The 21,450-nt window shown below is 37.4% G+C and overlaps 1 protein-coding gene across 4 annotated transcripts in view; it reads right to left on the bottom strand.

Moving 5' to 3' along the window:
• FCHSD2 (FCH and double SH3 domains 2) overlaps window positions 1-21,450 on the bottom strand; it is a 237,908-nt gene that overhangs the window by 21,147 nt on the left and 195,311 nt on the right. For all 4 annotated transcript variants that reach the window (XM_055549012.1, XM_055549014.1, XM_055549015.1 and 1 more), the window contains exons 12-13: window positions 20,651-20,755; window positions 7,034-7,195 (exon numbers count right to left, since the gene is read on the bottom strand). In XM_055549012.1, coding sequence (XP_055404987.1) covers window positions 7,034-7,195; window positions 20,651-20,755 — 267 coding nt within the window. The remainder of the gene's footprint in view (window positions 1-7,033; window positions 7,196-20,650; window positions 20,756-21,450) is intronic.

Genomic DNA, 21,450 nt, shown 5'->3' on the forward strand with positions numbered 1-21,450 from the left:
GGACATTTTTAGTATGGAGTTTAGTCCAGTAAAAAGATGAATGCCCATCTGGAAATACTGTAAATAAAAAAGCAACTGAAGATTTTTGTAGGTGTATTCCATTATTTTCTATAGTTTACATTTCTCTCATCATGAAAATCCATTGTTCATTTCTTTGGGATTTAGCTCAAGCCAACAAACAGGTTTCTGTGTTATAAAAACAAAGCCCATTGGATGCAAGGACTATAAAGCATTACTGAGGCAGATGGGAACCAAATTAGCATCCTAAAGGTTTAAAATCTTTACTCTTGCCTTTCAAACACATACTTAGCATGATCTTCATAATGAACAGACTAGAACTTATTTCTATGCAACTCTGTGAAATGCTCATATACTTAGGGATGCTTCCCAACAGAGTAGATGTCAGGATGCCTTGGCATAGTAGTTGGGGGAAGTGGTTGAAAACAAGGAAGTCATGTAAACACTGTCAGCTACAGTCTGAAAATCTAGAGGGGAAAAAACAACAGACAGAAAGAACAAAAATAAACCAACCTCAAACTAAGAATCTCTGACTCAGTAATTCTAAGATTCTAACTTACAGAAAAAAAAAATCCCCGGTATGGAAAAATGTGTAAAAATGTTTTAAAGAGTGTTATTTAGACTATGTGGAGGCAAGCCAAATACTAAACACAAAGAGTTAAGTAAATGCATTCCTGATGGGATATTACACAGACATGAAAAGGATGATTATGAAGGTCATCCGTCAATATGGAATGTTAGCTAAAAATACCCAAAATTAACCTTATTATGATACAGGTGTTCAAAAAAGGAATAGTAGAAAGAGGAAGGAATTCAATTAAGTTGCTAACAGTGTTGTTATAAGGATGGCGCTTTCTTTATTTTCTTCTCTGCCATACTTCCTAATTTTTTGTTATCTAGTTATATAATTTTTCTATTCTATAATAAATATAATTTCAAAATTAGGTTTTAAACTGGGTAAGGGTTTCTGAGTAAGAGAAGGCAAGAAAATGAGAAGGGATAAGTGACAAAAGGGGCGACTGGGTCACTGGCAGCAATCCAATCATAGGAGACTGTAGGCAGGGTCTGATTAACCATCAACTGAACAGTTATACCAGTAGAATGCCCTCCATTAAAAAATGTTGCTATATTGTGATTTTTTCCCTTCCTATTCCTATATTCTGTACCACAGCATAATACAGAAGGTAAAGAGTTAATACTCAAGAAAGTATAGTCCCTTCCTTATTCTGTAAGATAAACAATATACGTTTTTAAAAATATTTATCTCTATAGGGCACTTTACATTAGTAATGTCTAATAGTACTATTAACTATGTTTTCCAGATGAAAGGGAATTCTAAACCTGATGATTAATGCTTTTGCTGGCATCTGTAATGGAAGAAATCATTTGGCCCCCGAATGTGTATTTCTACTCTCTGTTCCTCTCCAGCTAGCTGTCAGTGTGAAGAGCTACAAATTCCTCCAAGTTATTTCAGGGTTGTCATTTAAAATCAGGTTAAATAAATATTGGGACTTCATTAAACTATTTTATGCTTACATCTTTCCCTTATTTATACTGATAGTAGAGCATCCACAAAATACATCCCTCAGCTGAAACCGAGAAAACACAGGTTCTGTAAGAGCGACTAGAGGGAAGAAAGAGTGGAATGGGATTGCAAAATGCTCCTTTCACAGAGGATACGACATGTCTCTAGATGAGCTGATGTTTCGGGACAGTTGTCAAAAATACCCGATTTATTCAACACTTACAGCCAGTCTGTACTACTCACTGCCAGATACTATACTAGGGACATCTCCTTCATTTCCTTCCTTCATACTCAGATGCCTTCCTTTATCTCTTGTTAAATTTCTTTAAAGACTATCCCAAATGACATTATCTTTGTGAGGACATTTCCTTCTCTCCGATTTTTCAAGCTGGTATAAGCATACCTTGGAGATATTGTGGGTTTGGATTTGGACCACCACAGTAAAGTCAGTTCAGTTCAGTCACTTAGTCATCTATGACTTTTTGTGACACCATGGACAGCAGAACATTAGGCTTCCCTGTCCATCATCAACTCCTGGAGCTTGCTCAAACTCATGTCCATCCAGTCAGTGATGCCATCCAACCAACTCATCCTCTGTCATCTACTTCTCCTCCTGCCTTCAATCTTTCCCAGCATCAGGGTCTTTTCCAGTGAGTCAGTTCTATGCATCAGGTGACCAAAGTATTGGAGCTTTAGCTCCAATGAGTCCTCAATGAATATTCAGGACTGATTTCCTTTAGGATTGACTGGTTTGATCTCTATGCACATAAATCTATGTTTACATTATACTGTAGTTATTAAGCATGCAATACTGTATGTCTAAAAAATTTATATACCTTAATTAAGAAATACTTCATAGCCAAAAAATGCTATCATTTGAGTCTTCAGTGAGTCATAATCTTTTTGCTGGTAAAAAGGTCTTGCTTCAGTGTTGATGGATACTGACTGATCAAGGTGGTGGCTGCTGAAAGTTGGGGTGTCCATGGCAATTTCTTAAAATGGGATAACACTGAAGTTTGTGGCACTGACTGACTCTTCCTCTCATGAACTATTTCTCTGTAGCATGCAAAGCTATTTGATAGCATTTTACCCACGGTAAAACTTTCAAAACTGGAGGCAATCCTCTTAAACCCTGATTTATCAACTAAGGTCATGTAATAGTCTAAACCTTTTGTTGTTACATCAGCAGTCTTCACAACATCTTCACCAGGAGTAAATTCCATCTCAAGAAACCACTTTCTTTGCTCATACATAAGAAGTAACTCTTAATCCATTACAGTTTTATTACATGATTGCAGCAATCAGTCACATCTTGAGGCTCCACTTCTAGTTCTAGATCTCTTGCTATTACTACTTCTCTTGCATTACTTCCTCCTCTGAATTCTTGAATCCCTCAAAGTCATCCATGAGGGTTGGAATCAACTTCCAAAGTCCTGTTCATATTGATATTTTGACCTCTTCCCATGAATCATGAGTGTTCTAAGTGGCATCTAAAATGGTGAATCCTTTCCAAAAGGTTTTTAACTTACTCTGCCTAGAGGCATCAGAAGAATAACTATCTAAGGCAACTACAGACTTATGAAATGTATATCTTAAGTCATTAGACCTGAACATCAAAATTACTCCTTGATCCATGGGCTACCAAAGGGATACTGTATTAGCAGGTATGAAAACAACATGAATCTCATTGTACATCTCCATCAGAGCTCTTGGGCGACCAGGTGCATTGCCAATGAACAGTAATATTTGCAAAGGAATCTTTTTTTCTGAGTAGTAGATCTTTTAAAATTAAAAAAAAAATTTATTTGTTTTTTGGCTGTGCTAGGTCTTGGTTGCTGCATGGGCTTTTCTCTAGTTGTGGCAAGCAGGGGCTGCTCTCTAGCTGCAGTGGGAGGGCTTCGCATTGCGGTGGCTTCTCTTGTTGCAGAGCACAGGCTCCAGGGACGCAGGTTTCAGTAGCTGCAGCACATGGGCTCAGCAGTTGTGGCTCACGGGCTTAGTTGCTCTGTGGCATGTGGCATCATCCCAAACTAAGGATCAAACCCCTGTCTCCTGCATTGGCAGGGCAGATTCTTTACCACTGAGCCACCAGGGAAGACTGCGTAGTAGATCTTAAACAGTGGGTATAAAATATTCATAAAGACATGTTGTAAAGTGATACACTGTCATCCAGGTTTTGTTCCATTTACAGAGCATAGCAGAGTAGACTTAGCATAATTCTTAAAGTCCCTGCTGCTGCTGCTAAGTCGCTTCAGTCGTGTCCGACTCTGTGCGACCCCATAGACGGCAGCCCACCAGGCTCCACTGTCCCTGGGATTCTCCAGGCAAGAACACTGGAGTGGGTTGCCATTTCCTTCTCCAATGCAGGAAAGTCAAAAGTGAAAGGGAAGTCACTCAGTCGTGTCCAACTCTTCGCAACCCCATGGACTGCAGCCTACCAGGCTCCTCCATCAGTGGGATTTTCCAAGCAAGAGTGCTGGAGTTGGGTGCCACTGCCTTAAAGTTCCTAGAATTTTCAGAATGGTAAATGAGCACCGGCTTCAACTTAAAGTCACCAGCTTCCTTAGCCCCTAACAAAACAGTCGGCCTGTGCTTCGAAGCTTTGAAGCCCAGGCATTGCCTTCTCTCTATCTATGTAAGTCCTAGGTGACATCTTTTCCCATGGCAAAGCTATTCTGTCTACATTGAAAAATCTATTTTTCAGTGTGACTACCTTCATTAATGATCTTAGCTAGATCTTCTGGATAACCTGCTGTAGCTTCCGTCATTAGCATTTGCTGCTTCACCTTGCACTTATATGTTACAAAGACAGTTTCTTTCCTTAAACTTTATGAATCAACCTCTGCTAGCTTCCAACTTTTCTTTTACAGCTTCCTTACTTCTTTCAGGCTTCATAGAATTGAAAACAGTTAGGGCCTTGCTCTGGATTAAGCTTGGCTTAATGGAATGTTGTGGCTGGTTTGATCATTTATCCAGACCACTAAAACTTCCTTGCTACCAGTAATAAAGCTTTTTTTCTTTCTTATCATTCACATATTCACTGGAGTAGTACTTTTCATCTCCCTTAAGAACTTTTCATTTGCATCCATAACATGGCCAAACATTTGGCTCAAGAGGTCTAGCTTTTGGCCTATGTTGGCTTTTGATGTTCCTTTCTCATTAAGCTCAATCATTTCTAGCTTTTGATTCAGACTGAGAGATGTGCAACTCTCCCTTTCACCTGACCACTCTATAGATTATTAATCAGCCTAATTTCAATATGGTTGCATCTCTAGGAATAGGGAGGCCAGAAGAGACGGAGATAGACAGAAGAATGGCTAGTCAGGGAAGCAGTCAAAACACACAAACATTTATCAATTAACAGGTGGGATTTGTGGTGCCCCAAAATGTTACAGTGGTAACATCACAGATCGCTGATCACAGATCACCATAACAAACGTAAAATGAAAAAGGAAACCTTTAATTTGTTAAAAAATGCAATTGTTTGTGAGCACAATAAAGTGAAATGCAATAATAAGATATGTTAAGTTTTTCTGATACAATTTTACAAAACCATGAGATTTTGGAGCTGGAGGGTATCTTAGAATTTCTGAAATCCAGAGACTTTTTCCAATATGTGCTAAGGAGTTAGTAGTTATCAAGTTCAAGTTTGCTACACAATAGTTCAGTCATACACTTCCATGTATCATTAAGATCCATAGAAGTCTGTCTGCTCTACCAGTGTGTAAGCTTTTTGAGGAGAAATACCAAGTCTTGTTCATCTCCAATTTGCCAGGAAGTGGGCACATAGGGATAAATGCCTGCCCAGTTGATAGAAAAGATGCTAGTCTGAGGAAAACCATGGGGTTGATAAGTTGCCAACAGTAAGTACTGTTGAAGAAGCCAAAAGCAAGAATGTATCTGGAATTTGTTATCATTGTAAGCTTTGTTAAACAGAATAACATGAATTAGATGGAAGTTGTGGCTTTTAAAAAGACGCAATGGGAAGAGACATTCCATGAGACAGAGCAACTCTGTTGTATTTGAAACAGGCTAAGTTCTTCTAACTCCAACGTCAAATAGGTGATATGTACTTATTTTCCCCAGCTGGATTACCATTAATAGTGAAATAAAAATAAACCTTCAGTAGACTGCTTTTCCTTAAAATGCACATGCACTCACAATCTTCTTTAAATGTACAAGCGTATTCTCATTAGAAAGTCAGAATGCCATGTGAAAAAACTGACAAAACTTCCAGGAATGTTCTTAAACTATGGCCACTTTCTCTAGCTCAATTCCTTTTATCTGAAGAGCACAAATATTGAAGAGGCATTATGGATATAGTGGAAAGTCAGGAGATTAGAGTTTTAGTTTGCTACTATGCCATCTGGGCTTCCCAGGTGGTGCAGAGGTAAGGAATCCACCTGCCAATGCAGGAGACAAAGAGACATAGGTTTGATCCCTGAGTTGGGAAGATCCCCTGAAGTAAGAAGTGGCAACCCACTCCAGTATTCTTGCTTGGAAAGTTCCATAGACAGAGAAGCCTGGTGGGCTACAGTCTAGCGGGTTGCAAAGAGTCAGACATGACTGAGAAACTGAGCACACACACTATTCCATTTATCTGTTGATTCATTCACTTTGTACTGACATGTGCCAGACACTTTGCTGTGCAGAACAGTGAACCAGGTAGGCATGGAAATTACATTTCAGGGAAGAAGATAGATGATAAATAAAATTAAACAAGAAGACAAATACAGATTGTAATAAATGCCATATGGAAATAAACTGGATGAAAGAGAATAATGGGTAGGGAGATAGTAGGAAAAAATAGTTTGACCAGCAAGGCATTATATATCCACCTATGTAATATCAGGCAAATCACTGAACTTTTCTGATACTCAGATTTCCAGGATGAAAAACCATGGTTGAACTGGATGACATCAGAGTGGAGAACACTCTTAACCTGAAGTAAGAAAACTTAAGCATGAGTTCTGGCCTTATTCATAAACTTATACCTGTAGCACTGTTTCCCTGATGAAAGAAAGAGACTGTGAGCAGAGTGTGACAGTCCTTGTGAACTGAACAGACTAAGTCATGGACTGTGTTCCTTTCCCTTCTTTAACACTGTTTACAATGCTTCGGATGTTTATTTTCATTTACACTGAAGAAGACCTCTGAAAACTCTGGAAACATTAGACTAAAATTTTTATCCTGCTACCTCCGGATAAGAAATATATCTACTTTTATGAATGGGATAATGATAAATCTACTAGTGATAATATTTTGTCACTATATAATGCACATTTTAAAAAAGTACTATTTTTTTCTTCTCTCTTTCTTTCCTACACTAAGTTTAACTCAATTAGTGATAGACTAAAGGAAAAAACCACAAACCATTAGAAAATCCATTACTTTTTCTTTAAAATTTTGGCTATTATCAAGTTTGGTTACACAGTCATAGGAGAGCATCCTTTAGTGGAGTTAGCCCATCATATTCAAGAGAAACTGTACCGAGTGTAAGGTTCCGTTATTAGTCACTGCAGGAAGGCGGGCCCATCGTTCATTTTCCAGTTCTTCCATCACTTGGTTCATTGCACTCTTTAGCCATGTGTCGACAGAAACGCCAATCTGCTTTAGTAGGTCCAGTCGGGCTTCAGCTTTCAACTTAATTATCTAAGAGAACCAAGAAAATGGTCAGAAAGCAAAGCATTCTTTCCTCAAATTAATTGATTTAAAGTTATTCCTGATTTAGTAATTAGGACAATCTTGATATTCACTAGTAATTCTTCCTTGGCATAGATGTTAATTTTTCACTTGATGAGAGAGAGAGAGAGAGAGAGAGAGAGAGAGAGAGGTAACCGGGAAGGAAAAGGAAGATGTTAATGCAACATAAAGTCTGCTCTCCTCTCCTGTTAATAAGGCTACGCCTCAGAACATTCTAAAGTTTAACATATTCAACAGCCTTCTAAACCATTTCCTGGACTTTCTCTTTTCCTCTATAATCCACCTTTTACAAGTCTAGGAACGATCTCATCAGTCACTTCTCTGCTTAAAAACACCCGTGATTCCTGACTGCCTACTGAGTAAAGATTTTAAATTAGATTCTAATGCAGCTACCAGAAACAGGAGATGTTGAGGAATAAAAGAAGTTTCTATGCTCCAAATTCAAGAAAAGGAAACACTGCCTGTTCTTTAGCTCTTGTTCCAAGCCATAAGCAAGTAATCATAGAATTACTTCAAACCTGTCCCAATCAAACAGTAACTGCTTTGCCCAGTAGCCATGCCTCTAAGTCAGCCAGTCAATGACAGTCCCTTGCTTCGGCAAGGCAGCCAGTCAACCACAGCCTCACTCCAGTAAGATCAGCAGTCAAGCTTGCACTCCTGCTTCCAACAGTCCACCAATCTCTGTGTGCTAGTGCTTAGTCACTCAGTTGTGTCTGACTCTTAGAGATCCCATAGACTGTAGTCCACCAGGCTCCTCTGTTTGTGGGGATTTTCCAGGCAAGAATAGTGGAGTGGGCTGTCATGCCCTCCTCCAGGGGATCTTCCCAACCCAGGGATCAAACCCAGGTCTCCTGCATTGCAGACGGATTCTTCACTGTCTAGGGAAGAATAGACCTCCTTCCCTACCAACTTCTAGGGAAGTCCTATCTCTATACATCAGTTAAAAGTGGTGTGCAAGTATGTAGTACATTTCCAGTTTTGAAAATCTGCCAGTCCCTGAAACCCACACTTCTCAAAACCCTTTGCATCAGTTCTACTTTGTCAGAGAGATTATATTTTGTAAATATCATTCTTTTTTTTGCTTTAGCAAGTAGTAAACTCAGCCTCACTGTTCTTTGTATTAAGAGTGGTGGTGTCTTCCTCAACATTTGAAGGCACCATTGAGATCATTTTGAGAACCTTCACTGGATGGTCTTCTATGGGACTCTTGGACAAACAAGTGTGCTCACTGAGCCCTTACAGTATACAATTTTGATCACTCTCTGGACTCTCTGCTAAGGGAGTTGGTATCAAAAAGGATCTGAGCTCTGACTTCTTTCACTGAGCTCTCATTGCTAAATTTATTTTGTATTTCTAAGTTTTGCACAGTGAGACTTCCCTGGCACTCCAGTGGTTAAGATTCCACTCTTTCACTGCAGGGGGCACAAGTTTGATCCCTGGATGGGAAACTAAGATTCTATATGCCACATGGGGCAGCCAAAGGGAAAAAAAAAAGAGAGAGAGATAAAAATTCATATTATATAAGATTAACCATATTAGTCACTTTAAAGTACACAATTCAGTGGTTTTGGATATCACATAGACCTTAATATACAGTAATTAAAGATTCTGGCTTGTGGCACACTACTTGGCAAACAGACTTGCAAAAATCTGTTTCTTCTAATAATTTTTTCTTGGTAACAACTTTATTGAGATAAAGTGCACATATAATTTACTAATTTAAATTATATAATACACGACTTATAGCATATTCACAGACACATGCAATTATCACAACTTTATTTTTTAACTTTTTATTTTAAATTGGAGTATAGTTATTTAACAATGTGACAGTTTCAGGTATACAGCAAAGTGATTCAGCTATACATATACATGTATGTGTATATACATATACATGTATCTATTCTTTTTCAAATTACTATCCCATTTAGGTTGTCACATAATATTGAGCAGAGTTCCCTGCGCTCGTGCCATACAGCAGATCCTTGTCCATTTTAACTGTGGCGCTGTCACCACAACTTTAGAACAGTTCAATCACCTCCAGACCTCCCCACAGCCCCGCCATGTCCTTTAGCTATTGCTCCCCTATCCCTTATTCTCTGTAGCCTCTGGAACCACTAACCTACCGTCTTTCTCTATGAAAGAAAGTGAAAGTCATTCAGTCGTGTCGGATTCTTTGTGACCTCATAGATTGTACAGTTCACGGAATTCTCCAGGCCAGAATACTGGAGTGGGTGGCCTTTCCCATCTCCAGGGGATCTTCTCAACCCAGGTTTTAGATTTGCCTATTCTGAACATTTAATATAAATAGAACCATACAATATTTCCTGTCTGGCTTCTCTTACTTAGAATAATATTTCTAAAGTCCATCCATGTTGTAACATGTATAAGTAATTCATTCCTTTTTATGGATATTGCATGGATATAACACATTTTGTTTATCCATTTGTCAGTTGATGGGTTGTTTCAACTTTTCAGCTAATATGAAAATGTTGCTATGAACATTTGTATACAACTTATACATCAGTGTACAAGTTTTCCTGTAGACCTATGTTTTCATTTCTTGTAGATAAATACCTAGGACTGGACTTACTCAGTTATAAAGTCACAGTATGTTTGACCATTTGGGGAAATTGTTTTTCAAAGCAGCTTTCTCACTTAACGATCACACCAGCAGGGTATGAACATTACCATTTCTTCACATCCTGGCAACACTTGCTAATGTTTGCCAGTTTTGACTCTAGCCATCGAAGTTGGTGTGAAGTGGCATTTCACTCTGGTTTTGATTTGTTCCCTGATGACTAACGATGTCAAGCATCTTTTCATGTGCTTTTTAATCATCTGTATATCTTCTTTGGAAAAATGTCTGTTCAGAACTTTTGTCCATTTTAAAGTTGGGTTGTCTTTTTACTGTTTTTATTGTGTCTTTGTCTTTTTATTGTAAGCCTTTTGATGTATTTTAGATAAAAAGTCCCTTATTAGATATCTGATTTGCAAATCAGGTCAGTTTAGTCACTCAGCATGTCCAACTCTCTGTGACCCCACAGACTGCAGCACGCCAGGCCTCCTTGTCCATCACTAACTCCTGGAGCTTGCTCAAACTCATGTCCATTGAGTCGGTGATGCCATCAAATCATCTCTTCCTCTGTTGTCCCCTTGTCCTCCTGCCTACAATCTTTCCCAGCTTCAGGGTCTTTTCCAATGAGTCAGCTCTTCACATCAGGTAGCCAAAGTATTGGAGTTTCAGCTTCAGCATCAGTCCTTTCAATGAATACTCAGGACTGATTTCCTTTAGGATGGACTGGTTTGATCTCCTAGCAGTCCCAGGGACTCTCCAGAGTCTTCTCCAACACCACAGTTTAAAAGCCTTAACTCTTCGGCACTCAGCTTTCTTTATGGTCCAGCTCTCACGTCCATATATGACTACTGGAAAAACCATAGCTTTGTCTAGATGGAACTTTGTCGGCAAAGTAATGTCTCTGATTTTTTATTTTCTGCTTTTTAATATGCTGTCTAGGTTTGTCATAGTTTTTCTTCCACGAAGCAAGCATCTTTTAATTTCATGGCTGCAGTCACCATCTGCAATGATTTGCAAATATTTTCCCCCATTCTATGGGCTGTCTTTCACTTCTTAACAGTGATACATAAAAGTTAAAATTTTGATTAAGTCCAATTTATTTATTTTCTTTTGTAGCTTGGGTTTTTGGTGTCATATCGAAGAAATTAATTCAAGGTCACAAAGGTTAATCCCCATGTTTCTTATAAGGGTTTTATAGTTTTAACTGTTTTATGGGTATTTGATCATTCTGAGTTGAGTTTATTTTTATATATGGTGTGAAGTCAGGGTCTAGCTTCATTCTTTTGCATGTGGATATCCGGTAGTCTCAGAACCATTCTAGTATGTATTTTAAACTAATATAGGCAATGAAATGTTTTTAAAAAATGAGTAAACTAACAAACCTCTTTTTGGAAATTATAACTAAGTCATTTAACTGCTAAAGCAGAGAATCAAAGAAAATACAAAGAAAGAGAGGGAGAAAAAGACACATACACACACACACACATAAGAGAGATCAGTATATTATATTTTCTCAAATCTAATTAGTGTAGTTTTCATAAGATTTATTTTTGTCGGTACTTTGCCAAACAATTAAAGAACATGGTATTTGCAAACTTAGACTGCAGTTCCAGAATAAACTATGTTAGCCTTTCTTCAGAGTTCCAACTGTTTATATTTCAACAACTATTTAAAAGCAGAACTTTGCAGTGTTTTCAAGTGCATTTTGATGATCTGCCAATTAATTAAAATTCTGCAGAGCATCATTCTCTGAAACTGGATGGCATTCCAGATACTGCTTGACCAAATCATCTTTAAAACTTGTAAAAAGATAGAACTTTTTAAAATGATGTTTTAAAAAGTCAGATCTTTTAAGATATATAACCTTGGTGTATTAACACTGTCAATTAACCAACTTTAATGTAAAACTGAACATACGCGTATCCAAGTGTCACACCACGGTTGAGTTTATGAAACTTTTTGACAGTTACAAAATCTGTAAACCTAATTTGGGCTTAATTAACTTATATTCAAAATATCATTTCTCTAAGGATAAGAACTGTGTCTATTTGTAACCCTACTATTTAGGTCAGTGCACACAGTAGGAAATGAATACTGGTAGATAATACCATTTGCCACTCAATTACTTTTGGTATCTTAAACCCCTCCTCACCCCCAAACAACTTTTATCATATATACTAGGTACTATATAATTATACTATTTCATTTAATTCATACAACAAGCCTGAGAATGTATATCACAAACTCTACTGAATAGGTGAAAAAATGATTTAACCAAGGTCATATCAATTGTGGTAAAAGGTTACGTCCAATGAAACATGGGAGTCTCCATGCATCCCCTCCCACATTGATTGTGGCCTTGTCCATATGATTATCTTTTTGGCCAATGGAACATATACAAATCTGATAAAAGCAGAGGCTTGATAAGAGTGTTACTAGGACTTGATTTCTTGGTATATGCCTCCACTATGTGAGGAAGACCTGTTTAGCCTATTTGAGGATGGAGGGCCATACGGAAAAAAGACCTAGTTCTCTAGCTGTGTGCAGCTCTTTGAGTAATCATGGGCAAGTCATGGGAAGAACTACACAGACAAAACCCAGATGATGAAAGACAATAAATCATAGTTGTTTTTGCCATTAAGCTGGATATTTTCCCCCCTAAGGGCAACAACAAATTACTGTACTTAAATAATTTAATTCCCAAATATCTGGGATATCTTTCTGTTACTGCTTTCTAATTTTATTCTGATGGGCCAGAGAACATACTCCACATAACATCCTTTCAGACTCAGTGACATGGGTTTGTGGTATAGCCTATGGTCTTGCTAAATATTCTCTATCTACTTTATTTATATTATTATTATTATTTTTTGTCCAGGCCTCATGGGTTGTGGGAGCTTAGTTCCTTGACCAGGGATTGAACCCAGGCCCCCAGCAGTGAAAGCACAAAGTCTTAACCCCTAGACTACCAGGGAATTTCTCCATGTCTACTTTAAAAGAACATAACAATATATTCTACTCCTGTGGAGTGGAGGGTTCTATAAATGTCTATTAGGTAAAGTTGGTTCATGTGTTATTCAAGTCTTCTATATATTTACTAATTTTATAGCTCCTTGTTCTATCAACTACAGAACGGAAGGCTGAAGTCTCAAACTACGATTATAGATGTGTTTATTTTTCATTTTGTTGTCAGTTTTTATATGAACTATTCTGTAACTATTATTAGCTACAAACACATTTAGGATTGTTTTGATGAACTGTACTTCTTTTTAATCATTATGAATCATCATCTCTCTTAACATTTCTTATGCCACCTATTTTGTCTGATATTAATATAATCACTTCCATTTTCTAATGATTAGCATTGCTTCCCTGTGATGAACAACAGCTGAAATTTATGCTCATTTTTTTGGAGGGGGGCGGGGGGGAGCCTTCTAGCTGTTGTTTCTTGCCAAGTTCCTTGGAGTTTCTGTTCCACATGTCTATTTAGGTTTGGCCAAGGATTTGGATGGCTATTTATATGCAAATCTGAGAACTCCCTGACTTCCCAGCTCAAGCCAGTGAGGCTGAGGCTCTCTGCTTGAATCTTAGTTGTACAGCCCTTCAGGAAGAGCTGTAAAATGTAAATGCCACCAAGTATAGTCCCATTCTTTGAACAGTCTATTCCTCTCAAGTTCTTATATGCTTTGGGGCATTTTCCAGTTCTATCAAATAGGTATTTTAAATATTTTTACCCTAGATTAGATTAGTAATTGTTATCTAAAAGAGGATATAAGCTAGTCCCTTATTATCAGAAGCAGAAACCCTTGAAGAGATATAGTCTACATTCAAGAAGAATTCCAAGAGATCTTAAATGTCACTCTGTAGTATTATTAATATTTGCATTTTAATTTTGAAACTATTTAATACATATGCAGAATAAAGCAAATAAAATATCATGATAATATAGGAACTAAAAATCTCAATATAAAATAAAAGATATACACATAAAAGCCAAAGAAGTTTAATAAAATCTTTCCAATTTTAAATTTTAACTGGGAATATCAGTATGAACTCATGATTCTAAAAAAATTCCTAGCTCTAAACCACAAAGAAAGGGCCAAGAAATAGATGACTCCCATTTATTTCTATACCACAAACCAGGTGCAATAAGCACCTTCACAGCCTAGACTTTGGTATCTAAATATTATTCTATATACTAAAAGAAATCAGGGCTTCTTGGAGAAAAGGTTAATTCTAAATATGGGCAGAGAGAATACAAAGCAAGCCTAAGATAGCTTTCACTCATTTCACATGCTAGCAAAGTAATTAATTCTCAAAATCCTCCAAGCTATGCTTCAACAGTACCTGAACCAAGAACTTCCAGATGTTCAAGCTGTTATTTAGAAAAGACAGAGGAACCAGAGATCAATTGCCAACATCCACTGAATCACAGAAAAAGCAAGAGAATTCCAGAAAAACATCTACTTCTGCTTCACTGACCACACTAAAGCCTTTGACTATGTGGATCACAACAAACTGGAAAATTCTTCAAGAGACGGGAATACCAGACCACCTTACCTGCCTCTTGAGAAACCTGTACGCAGGTCAAGATCCAACTGTTAGAACTAGATAAGGAACAACAGACTGGTTCCAAATTGGGAAAGCAGTACATCAAGGCTGCATTGTCACCCTGTTTATTTAACTTCTATGCAGAGTTATTGTCTAACATCATGCGAAATGCCAGGCTGGATGAAGCACAAGCTGGAACCAAAACTGCCGGGAGAAATATCAATAACCTTAGACATGCAGATGACACCACCCTTATGGAAGAAAGTGAAGAGGAACTAAAGAGCCTTTTGATGAAAGTGAAAGAGGAGAGTGAAAAAGCTGGCTTAAAACTCAACATTCAAAAAATGATCATGGCATCCGGTCCCATCACTTCATGGCAAATAGATGGAGAAACAATGGAAACAGTGACAGACTTTATTTTCTTGGGCTCCAAAATCACTGCAGATGGTGACTGCAGCCATGAAATTAAAAGACGCAAAAAATAAAAATAAAAATAAAAGACGCTTGCTCCTTGGAAGAAAAGCTATGACCAACCTAGACAGCAAATTAAAAATCAGAGATATTACTTTGCTGACAAAGGTCCGTCTAGTAAAGCTACGGTTTTTCCAGTAGTCATGTATGGATGTGAGAGTTGGACCATAAAGAAAGCTAAGTGCCAAAGAATTGATGCTTTTGAACTGTGGTGTTCAAGAAGACTCTTGAGAGTCCCACGGACTGCAAGGAGATTAATATAGTCAATCCTAAAGGAAATCAATCTTGAATATTCATTGGAAGGACTGATGCTGAAGCTGAAGTTCCAATATTTTGGCCACCTGACACATTAGAAAAGACCCTGATGCTGGGAAAGACTGAAGGCAGGAGGAGAAGGGGATGACAGAGGGTGAGATTGGATGGCATCACCAACTCAATGGACATGAGTTTGAGCAAGCTCCAGAAGATGGTGAAGGACAGGGAAGCCTGGCATGCTGCAGTCCATGGGGCTGCAATGAGTTGGACATGACTGAGCAACTGAACAGCAGTAAGATAGCTTGCTGTGCTAGAAAGCAAATTATGTTAAAAGACTAAGAAGAGTAATATGAAAAGGACACAGAAGTTAGCTTAAATGGACTCCCACTGGCCAAATTTAGACAATATGGGGCTTAAAGTAGAATAACTATAATATTAAAAAAAATCAAATGAATAAAAATCCATAATAAATTGAAAGTACATAAAGTGGGACTCCATGAGGAGACACAAAGAATAAGTACTATGGAAAGAATGTCTACCATGGAGCTGTGAACTGAAAAAAAAAATCCCAGAGATTGTATAGGGCTGAAAGATGTTGCATTTCTATACAGCCAGAGCTGAGAGACCAGAGATCTTGTTGGATTCTCAAGGCATAAGAAGAAATGGCAGAAAGGAGATCCATTAGTAATAAGGCTAAACTAGACCTACTGGAAAGGCTACTCTAAACCAATCTAAACAAAGCTTAAAAATAAGTCTTGAACAGATCTAACTGATCTGCAGATCAAACTGAGCTGGCTGCCCAAACAAAACTCAACAGGCTTTAACAGAGGAAAAGAGAATCCAGACACTCACTCAATAGCCAAACAGTCACTATTTCTTGTATTCAGTGAAAAAAAAAAAAAGTACTAAGTATTTGAATAAGAGAAAAATACAAGCCACAACCAAAGGAAAAATCAGTCAGTAGAGAGTGAGAAATCATAGAATGAGTAGATGAGAACTTTAAAGACACTTTTATAAATATACATAAGGACTAAAAGGACATCATGAAGATAAACAAGAGTGAACTGTCAGATACAAGGAACCAAACCAAACTTATAGACCTAAAAATGTAATATATGAAATAAAAATTCACAGGATAGCCTTAATAGCAGGTTATAACTACAGAAGAAAAGATTCATGAACTTGAACACATAACAACTCATCAAACTGAGATTATGATAAAAAATAAGGCTGGTAAAAGTGTGTGAGGTCATCTTTATATGTGATGTGTAGGACAATATCAAGTGATGTATTATTCATGTTGTTGGAATTGAACTAACCTATTTGACATCAGATCATTTGTTGCCTGGTCACAAAAGAATTTTTGGGATGACAGAAATATTTTCTATCTTGGCTGTGGAGATAGATATATAGGGGTATGCATTTGTCAAAGCCCATGAAAATGTTTACTTGAAATGGTTACATTTTATGTATATTATACCTTAATAAAATTGATTTTTAAAATTTCAGGATGACATTGTAATGATACTTAAGAAAGGGAGAAAAAGACTCACTTGCTGCCACTGGAGGTGACTAATACTTGTTAATTGCAATGGAAAAAGAAAAAAGAACTTTAACAGTGGAAAGATTTGGTAGTACCACCTAAATTGAAAGTGACTATTCTTAGCATCAATTGTGAGAAAACTTGATAAAAACATACTATGATGAAAAACAGTATCATCTATAAAGTATTCTTGCCTAAAATAAGACTATGATCAGGCCTTTAAACTTGTAACTTATAGCACAGAAATACACTCATAAATTTTATACTGTAAAATATTAATAGTTGATTTAGCATGTTGAAAAATAAATACTCTTCATCTTTTTTGTACATTTGAAAACTTCTCACATTAAAAACTGAAGAAAGTGATTAGTTAAGACGTCCACCAACATGCTACATTATAAGAGTACAGTATCACCTTGCAATAAATAAATCTGAAGGTAATATAAATTTGGATATATATGATTGGAAATTTTGTTTTTATAGCAGGGTCACCCTTAGCATTTCATTAACCTTGTAGCAATGAGGACTGAGCAGCTTCCCAAGTGGCTCAGTGGTAAAGAATCCACCTGCAATGCAGGAGACACGGGTTTGATCCCTGGGTCGGGAAGATCCCTGGGAGAAGGAAACGGCAACCCATCCCAATATTCTTGCCTGGGAAATCCCATGGACAGAGGAGCCTGGTAGGCTACAGCCCATGGGGTCACAAAAGAGTCGGACACAACTTAGTGACTAAACAACAATGAGACCTCACATTTTATGCAACTGAAGTTTTTATACTTCTCTTATAGCATTATGGCAAAGTCTTACCATTTCCCAGTCTTGGAGTACAAAAGTGACACTGTAATTTTGAATTACTCAAGTACAAGAGAATTGTGTCCTGAAACACAAGTCATGTACAGCCTCCAGAAAGGGCATTTAAAACTCCTAGTTTCTTGAAAAGGTATCTTAAAAATGGGTATGATATGGGTGGCTCAGCAGTAAAGAATTTGCCTGCAATGCAGAACACACAGGAGATACAGGTTTTATTCCTGGGTCAGGAAGATCCCTTGGAGGAGGGCGTGGCAACCCACTCCAGTATTCTTGCCAGAAAAATCACAAGGACAGAGGAGCCTGGTGGGCTATGGTCCATAGGGTTGCAAAGAGTCGGACACGACTGATGTGACTGAGCACTAGCATGTCAGATCAAGAAATGTGTATCTGTATGACAAAAGACATTTCAAAAAATTCAAATACCTAAATGCCAGATTAAGAAAACTCTTTAAATTTTAATTTGAGCAGCTATTGCCTCGTTTCAGTTCTTAAACTAGGGGCTACAAAGAGTAGCACAGCTAGCAGTCATAGAGATCATAACAATGTAACAATTTTGTTCATCAGTTTAAGTCTAGTATATTCATCAGAATCTGGCACACAGCACTCATTGTTTTTTAAACTAATCAAAGAGTCCATCCCGAAATTAACCAGCCAATAATTATTTAATCATTACACAACCTCTATTATACTGTTCTTTGGAAATAGTAATCTATTCTTATCCTTTAGAAAAGCACAGGCCATTTACATTTTCAATTTCTTATGACTGGAAAATTTTTTAATCTATTACTGAGTACCATAAAGGTTTCTATTCTAATTAGCAACACTAAATGGAAACACAATATAGAAAAGATTAGATAAAGCAGATTAACCAACAAGGGAGGGTAGGATTCATGTTGGTAGGAGTTAAACACCAAACATAAAGGATATAATGGATTTTTAACTAGTTTCTTCTCCCTTCTGTTTCAGTATTTATAATAAAGTAAGTAACTGTTGAATGGAAAGAGAAAATCCAATGCAAATGACATACAGGCAGAAGAAAGAAAAAGGAAATCTATTGAAACTTTTACTGTCAATTCCTCTGAAGGCTCTAATGGTCCAGCCTATACAAAAATCTCATCATGACAATACTGCAAATAATCCCCTAATACTACCCTCATATTTGCCATCTAATTTAACTGGATTATTTTTTGTAACTGATAAGTGGAAATCAAGTCAGAGATCATTTTATACAAGTGGTAGGATTAACTGCATTTCACAGATAATAAAAACAGATAATGATTCTGGCATTGTGGTTTTTAGAATATTTCATATTTCTGGTAAAAAAGTTATCTTTGAGAATGCAGACTTACATACTAGTATTAGGAGAGATGAGACATTCTGTTGTGTGAATCTCACTTCATATTTTAAGCTTTACAAACACAGGGCAGTTTAGCACATTCATGGAAATAACAGGTCATTCAACCTAAATGCAGACTTTGTGTGAATGATACCTACTACTGCTATTACTGGAGGGCATGGTGGAGGTAGGGTACCAGATGGTGACACTATGGATAAAGTCTGGAAATGGAAAATACAAGAGAGAACACATCCTTCAGAAAACTTCTGAGACTTGTCCTGTCAAGACTCTGAAATTGACTTCACCCAGAGTTTGTAGAAACATCAAACAAGAAAAGCTCTTCTACACAAGCCCATGTTTCTCAGACTAGGCAAGAGCCTGCCAATGTACTTGGCCAGCACCCTAGGGCAGCTGTTTAGCCATGACCTTGAATTCAGTGAGGAAAAGGGCTATTTATTGTTCATTCTGCTCTCTTTACTATGGAGGCTGTGGGTCATGTGCTAGGAATAAAGGCAAGCTGAGGTTACTGGGGCTTCTCCAGGCCAGGTAGACAGCAAGTCTTGTCTGGTTCAGATCACTTCCATGGGTGGTGTCACAAACACACTCATATTCCCTGTCTTTGCTGATGCTGCCTTTCCGCTCACTACCAACCCCTACTCCTTGCCCCACCTCAATCACTGAAACACTTCCTCAAATCTAGAGATCTGAGAGAGTGTTTGAAAATCACTAGTTTAGATTAATGCTCAATCCAATGCAAGAAGTGCTTGTACAGAATCTTCTTACACACTTACAGCGCTGCACTAGATCCTGGGCAACTTATTTTGCCACTGGGCATATCTGACTGTTACAAAGTATTTCCCAGTAGCAAGCTCAAATCTGCCTTCTTCCTACCTTCTGCTTTTAGGTCTAGCTCTGCCTCTTGAGGTTGCAGGGCACAAAACTGTGCTATCCCTTTTCCATCTGTCAATGCCCACCTTAAGTTTTACCTCTTTGTATTACCTGCCCTAATAACTTATCCCACAGTGACCCGTGTGCCCTTTGGTTTCCTTATGTGTAGACCACTACTCCTTGGCACTTATGCGTTAGTCTTAACTATCTTGGGCATTCTTTCAGCCTTTCTAATAAGAACATGTTCTCACTGAGGGCTGCACACTCAGTCTTTTTTTTAAATGTCTACTTCCATATCCCTTAACTATGATGCATTGGATATGTAACTAAATACAAATGAGCAGGGGTCCTCCATGAACTGGTCTTAACCGTGATGACTTTCCTTACTTTGCACCACATTTTCTTACAAAAATCTTCTATCCTAATCAAATCCAACTGCCAACTATATCCTATATCTTTCTCCTTTGCAAATAACTTTTCTTTCCATCTCAACTTGTCCCTCTCTAGGTCACAGAATATTAGTGTATGGTACACGAACTTCTGAACACTACACATAAAATGTGTATTTTTCTGTGGTTGAGAGGGTTTTATACTGTCATATAATCCTCAAAGGATTCCATGACTCCCTGAAAGATTAAAATTCAGTGCTTTAACTTTATTTTTGCCTTGTCTGCTTAATCAACTCTTGGCACTAAATTTACATGGATCAGTTTCTATACTATTAATCTTTATTGTGGCCTAATTCTTTTGCTATTTAATATTTCATGATTGTAAACCCTTCATAGTGGGCTTAGTGTATTTTTGTTATGTGTACTACCTTGTATGAAACAGACATTTAAAAATAATGCTCTGGACACAGATGGTGAATCACCCTTCACATCAGTCAGGGTGTAGAGACTGGATTCTAAGGCCCAGGGCGCGCCTGTGACAGCGCTGGAGCTGGGCTGAACGCCACAACGGCTCCCGCCTCACCTCTGCTTTACGAATATTTTCTTTAGCTTCATCTATTTTCTGTTCCAACTCTGCTCGGTTTTGTTCTGGGACTGAAACTCCATGGCATTCCAGATCATCTAGAACCTATTAAAGAAAATAGGAAAACGATAATTATTTTCTATTTTTCTCTTATTAAATGACTAGAATGTCTAGATAATTTTAAAGACTTTAGTGACAAGTTTCCATGATTCCCTTTTTAACCTTTGTTTCCATTTATTTATTTGAAAAAATTTTTAAAAAGCTCTGAAGTAATTACAGACTTACAAGAAGTTGCAAAAGTAGGACAGAGTCTCTTCACCCAGGTTCCCCAATGGTAAAAACCTGTCTAACTACTGTATAAGATAAAATCCAGGAAACTGACATTGGCACAATCTATAAATCTTATTTGAATTGCATTTTTTTGATATGCACACCTTTAACTTAAAAATGACATGAATATAAAGCACTGCTTCCAAACAACAACTAATACAAAATGGCAGAAAGTCTATTGTAGCTTCATACCCTACCAAGTGTTCCCTACTTCAAGATAACCACTGTCCCATCAATTTACTTGCATTTTATCAAACCGTTTATTACATATTTCCTATAAACTTTGCCCATTTTTAAAAAATAATAAGATCTATCAAATGTGTCTAAGAAACCTTCGTGTGTTTGTACAAATAGACTGACATCATCCTCTAATCCACTGATTCAATAATTCAACTGTATCATACTTTATTTGCTCTTACTTTACTGCCATTTGAGTTTTCAAATTTCTCAATATTATAAATATTACTGTA

The sequence above is a fragment of the Bubalus kerabau genome, chromosome 15, assembly GCF_029407905.1.
Source record: "Bubalus kerabau isolate K-KA32 ecotype Philippines breed swamp buffalo chromosome 15, PCC_UOA_SB_1v2, whole genome shotgun sequence".
Classification (NCBI taxonomy): Eukaryota; Metazoa; Chordata; class Mammalia; order Artiodactyla; family Bovidae; genus Bubalus; species Bubalus kerabau.